This window comes from Lissotriton vulgaris, chromosome 12 (assembly GCF_964263255.1).
Source record: "Lissotriton vulgaris chromosome 12, aLisVul1.2, whole genome shotgun sequence".
NCBI classification, from domain to species: domain Eukaryota; kingdom Metazoa; phylum Chordata; class Amphibia; order Caudata; family Salamandridae; genus Lissotriton; species Lissotriton vulgaris.
The window spans coordinates 548,671,156-548,685,099 of NC_141700.1; the positions used below are offsets into that span (position 1 = coordinate 548,671,156).

General features: G+C 43.4%; 1 protein-coding gene across 2 annotated transcripts in view; it reads right to left on the reverse strand.

The window, feature by feature from the left end:
* The window catches only part of NUDT17 (nudix hydrolase 17), a 373,515-nt gene that overhangs the window by 156,420 nt on the left and 203,151 nt on the right, over nucleotides 1-13,944 (reverse strand). The window contains exons 6-7 of one of the 2 annotated variants that reach the window (XM_086945357.1): nucleotides 1,253-1,351; nucleotides 272-405 (exon numbers count right to left, since the gene is read on the reverse strand). The exons of the other annotated variant lie outside the window; for it this stretch is intronic. Coding sequence (XP_086801483.1) covers nucleotides 272-405; nucleotides 1,253-1,351 — 233 coding nt within the window. The remainder of the gene's footprint in view (nucleotides 1-271; nucleotides 406-1,252; nucleotides 1,352-13,944) is intronic. 2 annotated transcript variants of the gene reach the window in all.

A 13,944-nucleotide genomic window follows, 5' to 3' on the forward strand; every position in this document is an offset into this window, starting at 1 on the left:
AGGAGAGTGGAACCTAAGGGAGGGAACACAGAGAGTAGAGACTAAACTGCCCACATCCAGATTTTGCTGAAGCTCTTTATTGGCCACTGGTTCACTCAAAACATAGCTGTGTGTTTATAATGGAGCAATTCACACATTAGGGACAATAGCAGATGTAAGCCCGATGCATAGCAGTGTGATTACAAGGAGGTGTTCTGTGGTCTTGCTGGGTGGGATTTATACTTTTTTTTATATTCAAGCAATGATGATGAAGACATGTGATTGACCTCACCCAATAGCTGGAGGCATATGCTGAGGGCTTCCAGTAAGATTTGCTTCTTTATTTGACAAGACTATTAGCTTCACCATGCTGCTGTCCAGCCAAGCACAGGCACTGACCTCACTCTCATCTGGATTTAGCCTTTCCTGATGAGAAAAAAGATGAACATATTAGGAGAGGTTGCATGGTTTCGAAAAGCTTTACATTTTTTTCTGTAAGTGTAAATGTAGTTTCTTGGCTCAGTGATGAAAGTTACTTGCCTCTAAGGCAACTTTCTAAACACCTCTGCCTTTTTCCCTGCCATTTAACTCTTCCCTAGGTGGCAAATTGTGTTTCCGTTTACCTCTCATGGATGTAACCATCAGATGCTACCTATTGGAACTATACTATCCTTTCTTCTGCTAATATGTTCTTATTAACAATACATGCACAACTACAGGAATCATTCTAGCGGCAAGACAAGATTGCAAGTAGGTAAAACATGGGGGAGTGCTACTCTGTAATGCCAAGGGTCAAATTAGTAGTTTCTTTAGTCTCATATGCCTTCCAGACCTATACAGAAGCCAGTTTACTGGAATGGCTCTCCCAGAGGCAGGTTTGACCACATTTTCTGTCATATTTGGTTAGCAAATTAGTTGTCAAACCCCTTTATACAGAGGCCTCTGCTCCTACCACGTAAACCTCCAATCTCTAAGGGGACTTTTGTGCGGAATGATAGTCTAGTCTGGCAGAACCCCACAGAACTTGTCAATGACACTCCTGAAATTACACAGGCATTGTGACTTCATTTTGTGATATCATCGCTTCTTAGTGACAAATGTGGACATGATGTTCGAAGTAACCTAGAACAGTTCTCCTCCCCCACCTTTTCCCCCAGTCCATACTCCTCTTCCAGTAAATTCTGCTTTTGCTCTCACATTTTGTAAATCACTTGTATCCTTAGCTACACTGGACACCGACATGGATGCGCTTTGCAAATTGCAAATTTCTTACCTGCAGCTTGTGGTGCGTCTCCCTGGATAGGATGCTTGCGTATACCACAACATGGTGTCTTGTGGGTAAACCTCGGCTCAGCAGAGGAGGAAAAACAGACTGGAAAAGTGAAAATATACTAAAGGAACCATTTAGAACCCAATTAGCCATTTTCTCAGGAATATGCATCCAATTAATCAAACACCACCAGAACAAGAAATAAATTGGCCTTCAAAGAAGCATCATATTGCCTCTAAAACTTAAACCAGTTGGTGTCAAAGAGAATCACTTGCTGTTCTTTTAGTTATTCTTCAGATAGCAACACCGCCTTACTTCTCACTCTACATTCTAGTAGGAACATCCTTGCAAGCAATTTTGCCTCCTTTTATTTTTGCATATATCAGTTTAATAATGTACTTTTATTCAATGCAACTGCAGTGCAATACAATAAAAAAAAAGCAAAATAAAAAGTAAATAACAGATTGTTCCTTGACAAATTGTAAACACTTAAAAGAAAACATAAATGTCACATTGTATATATAATAGGCACAGAAATCCATATGATTAAACACCGCGTTGACCTGCCATAAGACTGTTTTCAGAACTAGCACTGGATCACTTGCCAGTTTAACCTCAGAAGAATGTAAGTACAATAAATACAAAATGTAAAAATAAAATGCCACTAAATGAGAAAAAAAACAAAATTTGAGTAAATGTTCTAAATTAATCAATGAAAAGGTTGAAATTAATCAATGAAATGTCCCCCTTAATCACTTTTTTAGTGGACCAGCTGATTGCTCCCAAAAAATCAGTGGAACAAAGAAACAACATGAAGCCAACTGTAACACACACACAAGTGTGATTTCAAAATAACTTATATTCTTCTCATATTCGCTACAAACTTAAGTGAAAACTTGGAGGGTGACTGGGTGAAGATGCTGAAGCGCTGATCCACAATCTTAGCTAGGGTGTAGGGTTCATGGATGGAAAGAAGGTTGTTTTCATTTTAAACCTATGTGAAAAAACTTTTAATGTAGTGTTTGATGACCACAATGGTGCAGTTATTGTGTTATGGGAAGCAGCACCAGGCAATGTTGTAGGTGACAGTACATGATATAGCAGTGCAAATTATAAATGTAATGGAGACTAACCAGTGTAGCCGGGGGGGTAATGGGTTGCAGAGTGCATTTACACCAAAAAGGGGGGTAATCAGAGAAGGCTGAATAACCCAGAGGGTGAGATGTGTCAGGCAGAGATGTTGTTAAATGAGTAAACGGATATCAAAAGGTTAAGCATGTGAATTTGTGACTTAAGGAGCTTCATTATTTTATTGTATTTAGTTATTTATTGATTCATTTTTAAGGGCAAGGCTAGTGCCTACTGATGAATAAATGTACCCGATGAAGGAGGGAGGAAGTGAAATAGCATTCATGGCTGACAACCTGAGCAGAAACTACACATACAGTAAAATGTCCAGATTCTACCTACTCCTATTAGGTTGAAGGAAGCCAAACGTTTGACCAGGGACTCACTACCCATGCCCCCTCACACTCTGATTGCCTACCAAAGGCAGACAAGCTCCTGTCAGACAAGTGTTTATCAAATAGTGTCTCAGACCCTAGTCAGACTGACACATGCAAGCGTGAGAGACAAAGTGCTTGGTAGGTTGCTGCCCTGACTGCACAAGAGATAATTGGCTCACATCCTCACCCCTGCAGTTCTCACCCCTCCAGGAGAGACCAATACTATTCTTCGATCTCAGAGACCCTTGTTCTTTCTAGTTTACAGAGGGAGGCATCCTCTGGGCCATTTAGAAGTTCCTCCCAGAACTATTTGCACTTCATTTATAGTAGTGAATTGACACTTCAGGGTAAAAAAGGACAATATGGTAATAGGAGACTTACCTTATTTCCACTGTTTTGTCTAGGACCGCAAGAAGCATGGCACCAATTTGATAGGTTTCATTTTGGTCAACCTTAGATTAGGTCATCTCTGACAGTGAGCCTTGCCAACAACACTTTTTATACATGTTTCCACAAGCTAACTTCCCTTCCCATCTCCTGTGTTTGGTCCCTTACCACTCTCCACATTCCGCCCCCTCACACCAATTAACTCTGCTCTCACCATAAGTAAGGGACCTTCAAACTAAAAGAACAGTAGACAATCTGTCATTTTCTGTCCTAGACAACTCCTAATTCAACCTCTCTGAATGCCAACTCCGGCCAACAGGGTGCGCTGCTTGAAGATACTGTATATTGCACCTCAGGTAACCCTGGGAGAGCAGAGCATTTGGCCTGAATAGTACATCCAGGAACCAGCCTGACAGGAAATATCAAACTATCCACAACCACTTTAAGGCTGGGCACAAAGTTGTGGGTTAGCCTTCTGATTCGTGTCCCATCCACCCACAATCTACCTTTATTGGCATCAGAAGATGAAAGTACACTGAGCTGTACTTGCCAGGAAAACACACTGTACATGTTAAAAATGAAGCCAGATTTCTTTATGAGGATTTGTATTACCCCAACATTTTTTGTTATATTTGTGTAACTATTTTTTTAACTTCCACTGGTGAAAGTAGTGTCACCTAAAACTTGGGAGTCTTTTGCTTAAGTGGGAAAAAGCTGCCCAGAGTAGAAACATCAAAAGATTAGTCTCAAAACATATCAACAACAAAAAAAAAACAAATGTACTCGCTCACACAAACTCTCTCTTTCTCTCTCCGAATTATTCATAAAAATCAATATTTAATCCGTTCCTTGATAAGAACTTGATTGGCCATAAAAGATGTAAAAATATGATCATAAAATAAGCACAAAATTTGCCAAATTAAAGTACTGGTTCCAATTAAAGTACCCTTCTACATCCCAACATGGCTTGCCAAACTAAGCATCAGGTTTTACCAAAACTACGTAAACATCCAATTACACACACACAATCGCCACAATGTGAGCACAAATTTAAATATCACGTTGCCCAAAAAATACCCAATATAGCACAACCTTCACAGGCAAATAATGTTGTTTTGTTCTACAATTGTGCATCGACAAACTCAAAGGTATATCAAAAATAAAATATCCCTTTAATTAAAACTTCTGATTGGCACCTCCCTTCTTTTTTTTTTAAGTGGACCTCCTCTCCTCTGCATGCCTCCTCTCTGTGAGCACAACCTATTCTGTTACCTCTGTATTTGCATTTATTTGTATTATTCTATTTTTAAAAATTGCCCATAACTAATTTACAAGATCACAACCTCACCTCCTTCCTCTGACAGTCATACCCCTGCACCCTAACAATACCCATCTATTAATCCCACTAATCAGGAGCATTTTCTCACATACCCCTCCACTGTTCCCCACAATTAACTCCTATTAATTTAGTTCTGTACCAAAGCATTGGACTGAATGCATGGAATGGTTTGCAATTAGCACCAGTGTCTTTTAACACCTTCCATGCTCATGACGGAGCCGCTCCGTCATGAGCCTCGGTTGAGCTGTGCTCATGACGGAGCGGTTCCGTCATGGCCCGCTCGGCGCGCCTGCGCGGTGCGAATTCCGCGCCTGCGCTGGACGTTCCATTGAGCGGGCGGGGCCATGACGGAACCGCTCCGTCATGAGTACAGCTCAACAGCTCAACCGCGGCTCGTGACGGAGCGACTCCAGGGCACACTGGAGTGCCTTCAAATCCTGATGAATTCACTAATCATTAGGACCCTTTTAAAATTTGATGGCAAATCTGCGACCTCCACTGTGAGTTAATATTGGCTAAAAACAAAACTACAAGTCCCATACTGCATGACGCTACTAAGCGCTTCATGACCAATCAGAGACACATGAAAAGGACTGTAAGGCAAGCCGGAAATGATTGCAATTAGCCACTACACCCTGAAGAAAGAGCGGACGGCTCTGAAACGCGTCGGTGAAAGGCTGTGATTTACGGATGCAATGTGACCTTCAAGAAACCATTAAAGGGATGCGTGCATACCTACTGCTGTGGAGTGCTTCTTTGCAGCAAGAGCAATTTGGAATACAAAATTTACGCGACGGCTTCGGTCGCGAAAGGAGCACCGCCCAATCAAGTAGGAAGGAGTTTGGAGGAGAGGGACTGTGTCAGCAGGAACCTTGCCTGTTGAGAAAACGGCGCAGCAGTTTCTTTACACTGGGAAGGGAACAGAGCATACCGGGGCACACTGGAGTGCCTTCAAATCCTGATGAATTCACTAATCATCAGGACCCTTTTAAAATTTGATGGCAAACCTGTGACCTCCACTGTGAGTTAATATTGGCTAAAAACAAAACTACAAGTCCCATACTGCATGACGCTACTAAGCGCTTCATGACCAATCAGAGACACATGAAAAGGACTGTAAGGCAAGCCGGAAATGATTGCAATTAGCCACCACACCCTAAAGAAAGAGCGAACGGCTCTGAAACGCGTCGGTGAAAGGCTGTGATTTACGGATGCAATGTGACCTTCAAGAAACCATTAAAGGGATGAGTGCATACCTACTGCTGTGGAGTGCTTCTTTGCAGCAAGAGCAATTTGGAATACAAAATATATATATATATATATATATATATATTATACACACATACATACATACATACATATACACATATATTTACTTAAAGAAACAAAGGTTACAGGGATTTTATAGTCAGGCTAAGATTTCACTCGCACAAGTTACAGTTAACTCCGGTAAATATAACTGCTGAATTTCACTGGTTTTGTACGAGTGAACTCTGAGCTTAACTATAATGTTCTTGTAACCTTTGTTTTTTTCAGTGAATTTCTAAGGTTTTTTAAAATTCTATTTCCTAACTATAACGACCCTGTAATCGTTGGGTTTTAAGTGAATTTCTAAGGTTTTTCAAATTCTACTTCCGAACTATAAAGTCCCTTTAACCTTTGTTTTTTAAGTGAATTTGTATGGTTTTTTAGGTCGAGTTTACTCGAACCTATTGCTGTCCATCCAAAAGCTGACTTTTTACGATCCGGATTTGGCCTCAGGCATTCACCCCAGCAGCATTTCTCCTCCCCTTACCATTTGCTCCTGCCTCCGAGAGCTTCAAAGGGATCTGCTTCACACTTCACGGCCGCCGCGACTCACATTTCTCCTTCGTTCGTGCCCAGCCCCCCTCTCAGCGCTGCCTTGTTTTTCATGCTCCAATCCTTCACCCTACTTTGGCCTGTCTTTCGTTCTTGTTTTTGTTGCACATGGCATTTCAATAAATAGCATTTTGCACAGTGTGCCACAATACACCACCTATTGACACCATTCACGTGTTATATTCAGCACACCACCTACGAGTGGCAAACATGTCAGTTTAATAGTGAGTACAGCGCCGAATATTGTAATATTGAACCCACAATTAAGGCGAGGGTCTAGTTATCAGTGTTACATGAAATACAGTAAACACGCCACACCTAACGTATGTTTGCAATGTCGCTTCTTTTATCCGTGTTACCCGTATGCAGCTCGCGGACAATCTCAGAACATATTGGCAGGCGGAAGAGGCGCTGATATTTCTGACAACACCTGAGGCGTGGGGCCGGAAACGGTCCGGGCCACCCTTGGAAGACTAGCGCGCGCTCCAGACGCACTTGACACCCACGGCCACAGGGCCGTGACCTGATAGCAATAAAAAACGTGAGCAACCCTCGCGCTCAAGAGCAGTCAGTTTACAAGCCCGGGCACACGGCAGCTCCTAAGTGACACGCATAATGACACCGCCTGACAGAGAGACACTCACAAATACCCAGAGGCGCTGAATGCGCAGGCACCTCGCTGCAGCTCTGACCTTCCCAGACAGGTTGCTGCACGACCACACCCACTATCATACACACACGTAAGCCAATCAATAGCTGCCTTGTTGTTAGTGGATGTTACAGAAGCGGGGTAAGTGAGGGCATACTCTTCAATACTCACGGAAAGCTAGGCATCAGAACTACACTACCAGGCTACAGCACGTGTGAATTCACACACATGCATGCCAGCACACGCACACACACACACACACACACATATATATACAACCTCATGTACATGCTAATGTGCTCATAGATAAACACCCACGCACTCAGGCGCACCACTCACATTTTTACGCACACACATAGACACACTGGCATTAGAATTTTCTGGCCCAGTCACAGATACAGGTAAAATTAGCAGGCAAACTCAGGCACACACGCGCCAGCTCATTAAATCCAGACATATTGCCTTTGTCAATGTTTGTTTCATCAGGGAATACTTGCTGCAGTTTACCCTGCAGCAGGGATGAAAGATGTGTCAAAAGAGTGCCGGTGGCATGATCATTACTGTGTGCAGCGGCTCCACGCTGCCAAGGACTGGAGGCTTCTGAGCACCAGGGTTGTCTGATTTTGATTCCTCAGCATTGCTTTTTCTTCCACACCCTACACTTCACTTTCTTTATCTCACTCTTGTTTTTTTTGCGTCCATGCTTTTTCCATTTGCCGCTATTTTTTAATCGCCTCCATCTTCTTCTTCGTCCCTCTTCTGTCTCGTTCTCTCTGTCTCCCTTACCCCAGGTCAAAATCACATGATTAAAAATAAGTCTCGGCCCCAAAAAATGAGTGACGTTGCCCACCACAGTCAAAGACCGGCACATATCAAGCACTGACTGTGGGCCACTGCTGTTGGGTTTGCTCCCCTCTGTTTTTCTTGACATCTGCTACAATCCAGTTCTAGGAGAGAAACCAAGCTCACCTGATTGGTAGAATCTTTATACATTCAATGATGTGTTTTGTAAGGCGGTCGTTTCCACATACTATAGTTTCTTAAGGTAACAGTTCTGTTGATGAAAGACCAGAGAGATGCACACAGACGGTCAATGAAGATTTTTCGATTCTAATGAGACTCTTCAGAATTGACTTATTCAAGCGTTCCCTCTGAGAGATGGTTTTGCAGAAGAAAAGGCGGATTACAGATATAACTTCTAACGGGGTTGTTTCTGTTTGTGGTTAGGGGACGCTTTGCTGCATCTTTAGTTACCTGCTGGGACTCGGCGCTCTTCGTTCTTTTGCGCCACTCCTCGCGGTACCCGCTTCGCGGGTCCCGCTTCGTGGGGCGACTTCTGTGCTCTGTCGGACCTGACGCCATTGGTGGAATCGGCCATTGGGTACTGATTGGGGCTGTGGAAACTACAGGCAGGGCTGCGAGCGAGTAGCGGGTCCTGGACTCCAACTCCCAGGAGCACCCGCCAGCCCGCATTACCGGCACCTGGGCCGCTCTCCCTGCTTGCAACGCCCTCCAATCTAGTCCCTATATCTGCATTTGACCATTCCCGCGCTGGAGCGTCCCGGGAGAAGCCCGGGACAAGGGCGGGGCCGTCTGCGGCCGTCAAAGGACGAACAAGGACGGGACGGGTCACCCCCCGAACATTGGTATTCTTGCATGTATTGGTAAGATTTAAGCCCCCTGCTGTAACGTACCTTTTTGTCATTGCTACTTAAAGACAGCATCATGCCTACTTTGCTGTGATTTATTATTTCCAACGTACCATAACTAATTTTTAAATTAACTACTATGGCTTCGCCAATGGGGATGAGTAAAAATATCACGGTAAAGACCTCTAAAGGGACAGTTACTGGCACGATCGATCATTTCTTTAAGCGTATTACCACTGTCCTGGAGAAAGAAATCGCTGATACTGAGAAGCGCCTATCCCTTGATTTATTAATGGGAAAGCGCTCCTCTTTAGGTCAAATAGCCCACGCAACATCCCCGGGTACGGAAAATTTAGCAGGAGGTGATCCCTCGCAGTCGGCTTTAAGAGAGGAGGATGATGAATTGATCTGCCTTAGTGGAAATGTTTCCCCTCATAATTCCACGTTGGGGACAGACACTACGGGCTTATCAAGTTCCCCAAATTTATCCATCACCTCCCCTCCAATGATAACTCAGAGTGGGGAAACGAGTACAAATGGGAAAAAAAGGAAAAGAAGGGGCTCTTCCCAAAAAAAACGCCAGGTAAAGCGCATAAACAATCCAACTCCTGCTATCCAAGTAAACTCGCAACCAATAGAGATTGGTAACTCAGTTCCCTCTAGTAACCCCCAGGCGCAGCCACATGGTTCAAATTTAGAGGGTGACCTTTTATCCAAATTAGAGATCATGGTTAGGTCTCTTCTACTCCCCTTATTTGAGAGAACGAGACTGATCAGTGCTAAACTGGATAAATTAGGTGACCAACTAGAAGGAAATTAAGCTGTCTTGGCAGAATTAGTAAAAACCCAGGTCACAACGAGTACTGGAGGTCTCGTTGAGACTTGTACCCTGACTATAGAACAACCCTCCACTAGTACCTCTAATGTGAATACTGGGTCTGTAACGGGGAAAAAGAAAGTGGTGGGTAAACCCACAAAAACTCTGCCCAATAAAGAACCATCAACTCTAACAGCAAAAGGCCCCCTGAAAAAAAAGGAGCCCGCAAGTGCTGATGAGAAAAGGGCAATTGAGAAGAACACCAAATCCAATAAAAATAGACTAGAGAACGAGAACAGGGAACAGCCCCCACAGGGATCCCACAGACACATGATTAGAAATGTAGATCTACCGCCTGAATTTGCCCCCTTTACTATTATCATGACAGGAGTACCCGAATTAGCAGAAGGGGTTAGCGAAAATCATTATGCCCTAAAAAATAAAATAATTTATTGGTTAGAACAAAATAGACCACTCCCCGCCCATGTAGACGGAGAAATTCTAACCGTAAGGCGTGCAAACTGGGTAGGTTCACGTCCAAAGGATAAGAAAGGTGACGTAGTAATAATAAACTTTAAGGACCACAGAACAGTTAGATGCATTGGAGACTGGTATGAAGCAAGAGGGGGGGGATTCCATCTCCACCCATTACGTTAGTTATTTTTATCCAAGAGACCCACCATCCTATCAAAAAGCTAACCCTGCAAGAAGGAATCCCTTTCAATGGAAAGAAGTTGGCCACCAACCCCATTTCCAAAACTCTTATAACTACCCAAGTTGGCCACTCTCGTACAGGGGGCGTAATAATAATAGCTTCCCACCACAACAGGGCTTTAACCTTCCCACTTTTAACCACTTCTCAATGCTCTATGGGCTAGATGAAGTGGATTGACTTGGTATGAATACAAGTGGGGGCGAGGGACTGCTATTAGAAAGTATCCCCCCAGAAACTAGCGATAAAAAAAGTTCTGACATAATGATGGAGGAGCGAAACGAGGAAATGATATCATATGATCACCCCCATGCAGTCTCTAATTTGATATCCCTGGCAGAAACCCTGGACTTAGAAAACTCTCCAGATACTACAATAGGCTCCCTAAGGGAGAAGATGCATCTGACAGCAGATAGCTCTCCTCTAGAGGAGGCTCCCCTAAGTGAGGCACCGCATGTACAGAAACGTGGAATGGTATCACTTCTGTTCTGGAACATAGCGGGCCTTCGCGCAAAGATTGCGGACGATAGTGCCCTAAATTTCTTTAAAGAATATGGGGTTATCTGTTTACAGGAGACCTGGGCCATCACGGAACAACATCTGATGGGCTATAAAACCTACTTCTCCCCAGCGATAGCAGTTACCCATGGAAGAGCAAAGGGTGGCCTGACCACATATATAGCAAACACTATATCAGAGTTAAAAATAACGGTCCTCCAAATTGAACCGAATTATCAATTACTAAATCTCTCTTTTAGAAAGAAAGAGAACTTTCCTCTGGTAAATTTCTATGACAATTTAGCGGGCAGTGAGGCGGAAAAAATAATTGGTGAGCTCCGCCAAAAACTTGGAAAATGGATAAATCAAATGAAATCTACGGGCATACCAAGTATTATCTGGGGGGGAGATTTTAATCAGCACCCTTGTACAAAAATTAATACCAATATCTGTGGTCTAGCGGAAAATCAAGATGAGCAAACAGTCCACTTAAACCATTCCATGGTAGGAAACTATTTAAATGAAACCTTATCTGACTTAGGCCTAGTGATAATTAACGAGGTACAAAACTCACAGGGACGTTTGGATCCAACTTATTTAGGGAGAGGATGTGAGTCGACTATAGATTACATCCTAGCTACTGCTACATCAGTAACCAAACTCAGTGGATTTAGAGTATTAGTAAATTCCCTATGCGATCATGCTGCTTTGGGTGTGAATTTATCTTTAGAACAGGGCCAACTTTCACCCCAGCTTACAATGGCAGCTCTCGCCCAAAATAATTTACACCTTTCTAAAATGAATGGTTATGTCCTGGGCTGGGAAAAGATAGACCCAGTAGAAATAACAGCCAAGGTGGTATGTGCGTCCTATCCGGCCATACTAAATTGCTTAGATACAAACATAGGGGAAGAGGAGGTACTTCAGAACTTCGATTCAATTTTGGAAAATGTAAAAAAAAGTCTAACCGTTAATAAGAAAGGGAACAGGGATATAAAAAAAGGATGGTTTAACCACAAGTGTACTGTGGCCCATAAAAGACTAAAAAGAGCACTCTCAAATAAACCCAGGAATCAGCGAGAAATAAAGTTGCGGAGAAGGTCTTATAGATTAGCCTGTAAGGAAAGAAAATCAGAACTGAAACAAGACCTATGGAACCAGTTACATGAAAGTTCTCTAAATAAGAACAGCGAGACTTTCTGGAAAGTGATAAGAGCCCCGTTCCTAGCAGATAAAAAGAACCAACCAACAATAGAAGTGGCTATAGAGGGACCTGCATGGGTAAAACATTTTTCAAAATTTTTTGGTAAATCCCCAGAATCAGAGCTCCCTGGGGGGACAAATAGTAATGGTAACACACAACAACCTAATTCCCTTTCAATCCCATTAGAGTTTTCACTAATTGAAGTTACTAATGCATTAACGGCTAGTAAAAGCGCCAAAGCCCCTGGCCCAGATGGGGTACCAGTGGATTTTTTAAAATATAAACCAGATTTGTGGACCCCAATAATAAAAAGGGTATTTGATTCTGCTATGATGTGTGGCCTACCCAAATCCTGGACCCAATCCATTATGGTTCCCATCTTTAAGAAGGGTGAAAGACACGATGTCACCTGCTACCGTCCAATCTCACTCCTGGATTCGCTGGGGAAAGTACTGGGCAGAGTGGTTCTTCAGCGTTTACAGGAGTGGGTTGAGGACAGGGAGCTTCTTTCTGACATCCAATTCGGCTTTAGGGAGGGCTTCGGAACAACGGAGCAAGCCCTTAATCTGTCATTAATGATAGGGAAATATGTCTCAGCAAAGCGGGGCAGACTGTATATGGTCTACGTCGACCTGTCGGCGGCGTTTGATTGTGTTTCCCATTGAAAACTATGGTCTATCCTTACTGAGATGGGGATAGACCAGGCCCTTGTAACCTTTTTAAGAGAGCTTTACTCAAATGCCTCTGCCAGAGTACGTTTTGGAGTGAACGGTGAACTAACTGATTCATTCCCGGTGGAGCGTGGAGTCAGGCAGGGTTGTGTCCTGGCTCCCTTTCTTTTCTTCCTCTATACAAATGGTCTTGAGGTTGAGATGTTGAGGGGGGGGCAGGACCTTCCTCGAGTAAAACCTCGCCTGATTCCCGCGTTATTATACGCGGACGACGCCGTGATTCTCGCACACACTCCGCGTGAATTACAGAAGGCACTAGACAGGTACGCAAGGTTTATGGGCAGTCTGGATCTGCGCATAAACGTGAAAAAGACCTACGTTATGGTGGCAGGTAGAAAGAAGAAAGGGGAAAAAGGTATATTCCTTGACAACGAAAGGATCGAAACAACTGCCCAATACCCATATCTTGGAATCATGATGGACGAAAGGTTAAACTGGAAACCAGCTATAGAAGCACGAAAGCATCAGTTGCTGAGAGCAACTGCTGCTCTCAAAAACCTCTCACAAAAACTAGGAAAGAGACCGCCAGTAAAATTGCTCCATATCTACAAAGCAAAATGTCAATCCACCGCACTTTATGGGGCAGGTCTTTGGGGACATAAAAACACTAAATCCCTACAGGTGGCACAGAACACCTTCCTAAGATTTTTGCTGGCAACCCCCAAATGTGCATCCATCTATGCCTGCCATATGGAGCTAGGTGTCTCATACATAACGGATTTGGCTAAAATACAGCCGCTCTTGCTCTGGCGACGCATTTGGATTGCGACGAAAAACACCCTATCTAAACAGATAGTAACAGACTGCATGTCACTGGACCATGTGGGGAAGATCGAGTGGCTCATGTACATAAAGAATTTTCTTACAGACCTCGGGCTTAGTAATTACTATTTCACACCTGAATGAATTGGTGAAATAACCAGAAAAGAACTAAAAAAAAGGGCCTTGGGACATGTGGAAGAGATGCAACTCTGCATAGTGGCAAGAAAACCTTCAGCCCAACACTCCTTGGCAGTTATGACCACCCTAGAGATTGAGCCGTACTTGACATATGCTCAGTCACAATTTGAACGCTTCCTACTGACAAGGTTCAGAATGAACATTTTTCATAGACTGGTGGCCTTTCCGATACAAAACAGTTGGGAAGAGTGCCTAACAGTGTGCCCATGTGACAATACATCAGAACAATCCACTATCCACACTGTTCTGCAAATTCTACTCTGCACACCGTAAACTTTGGCTAACCCCTCTCCTAAGAAAAAAATGGGTGTGAGAAGATGTCGTCCTGCCATGATGCGCTTACAATTTATAGAAACTGAAGTAGTCTGTAAATACATAGTGACT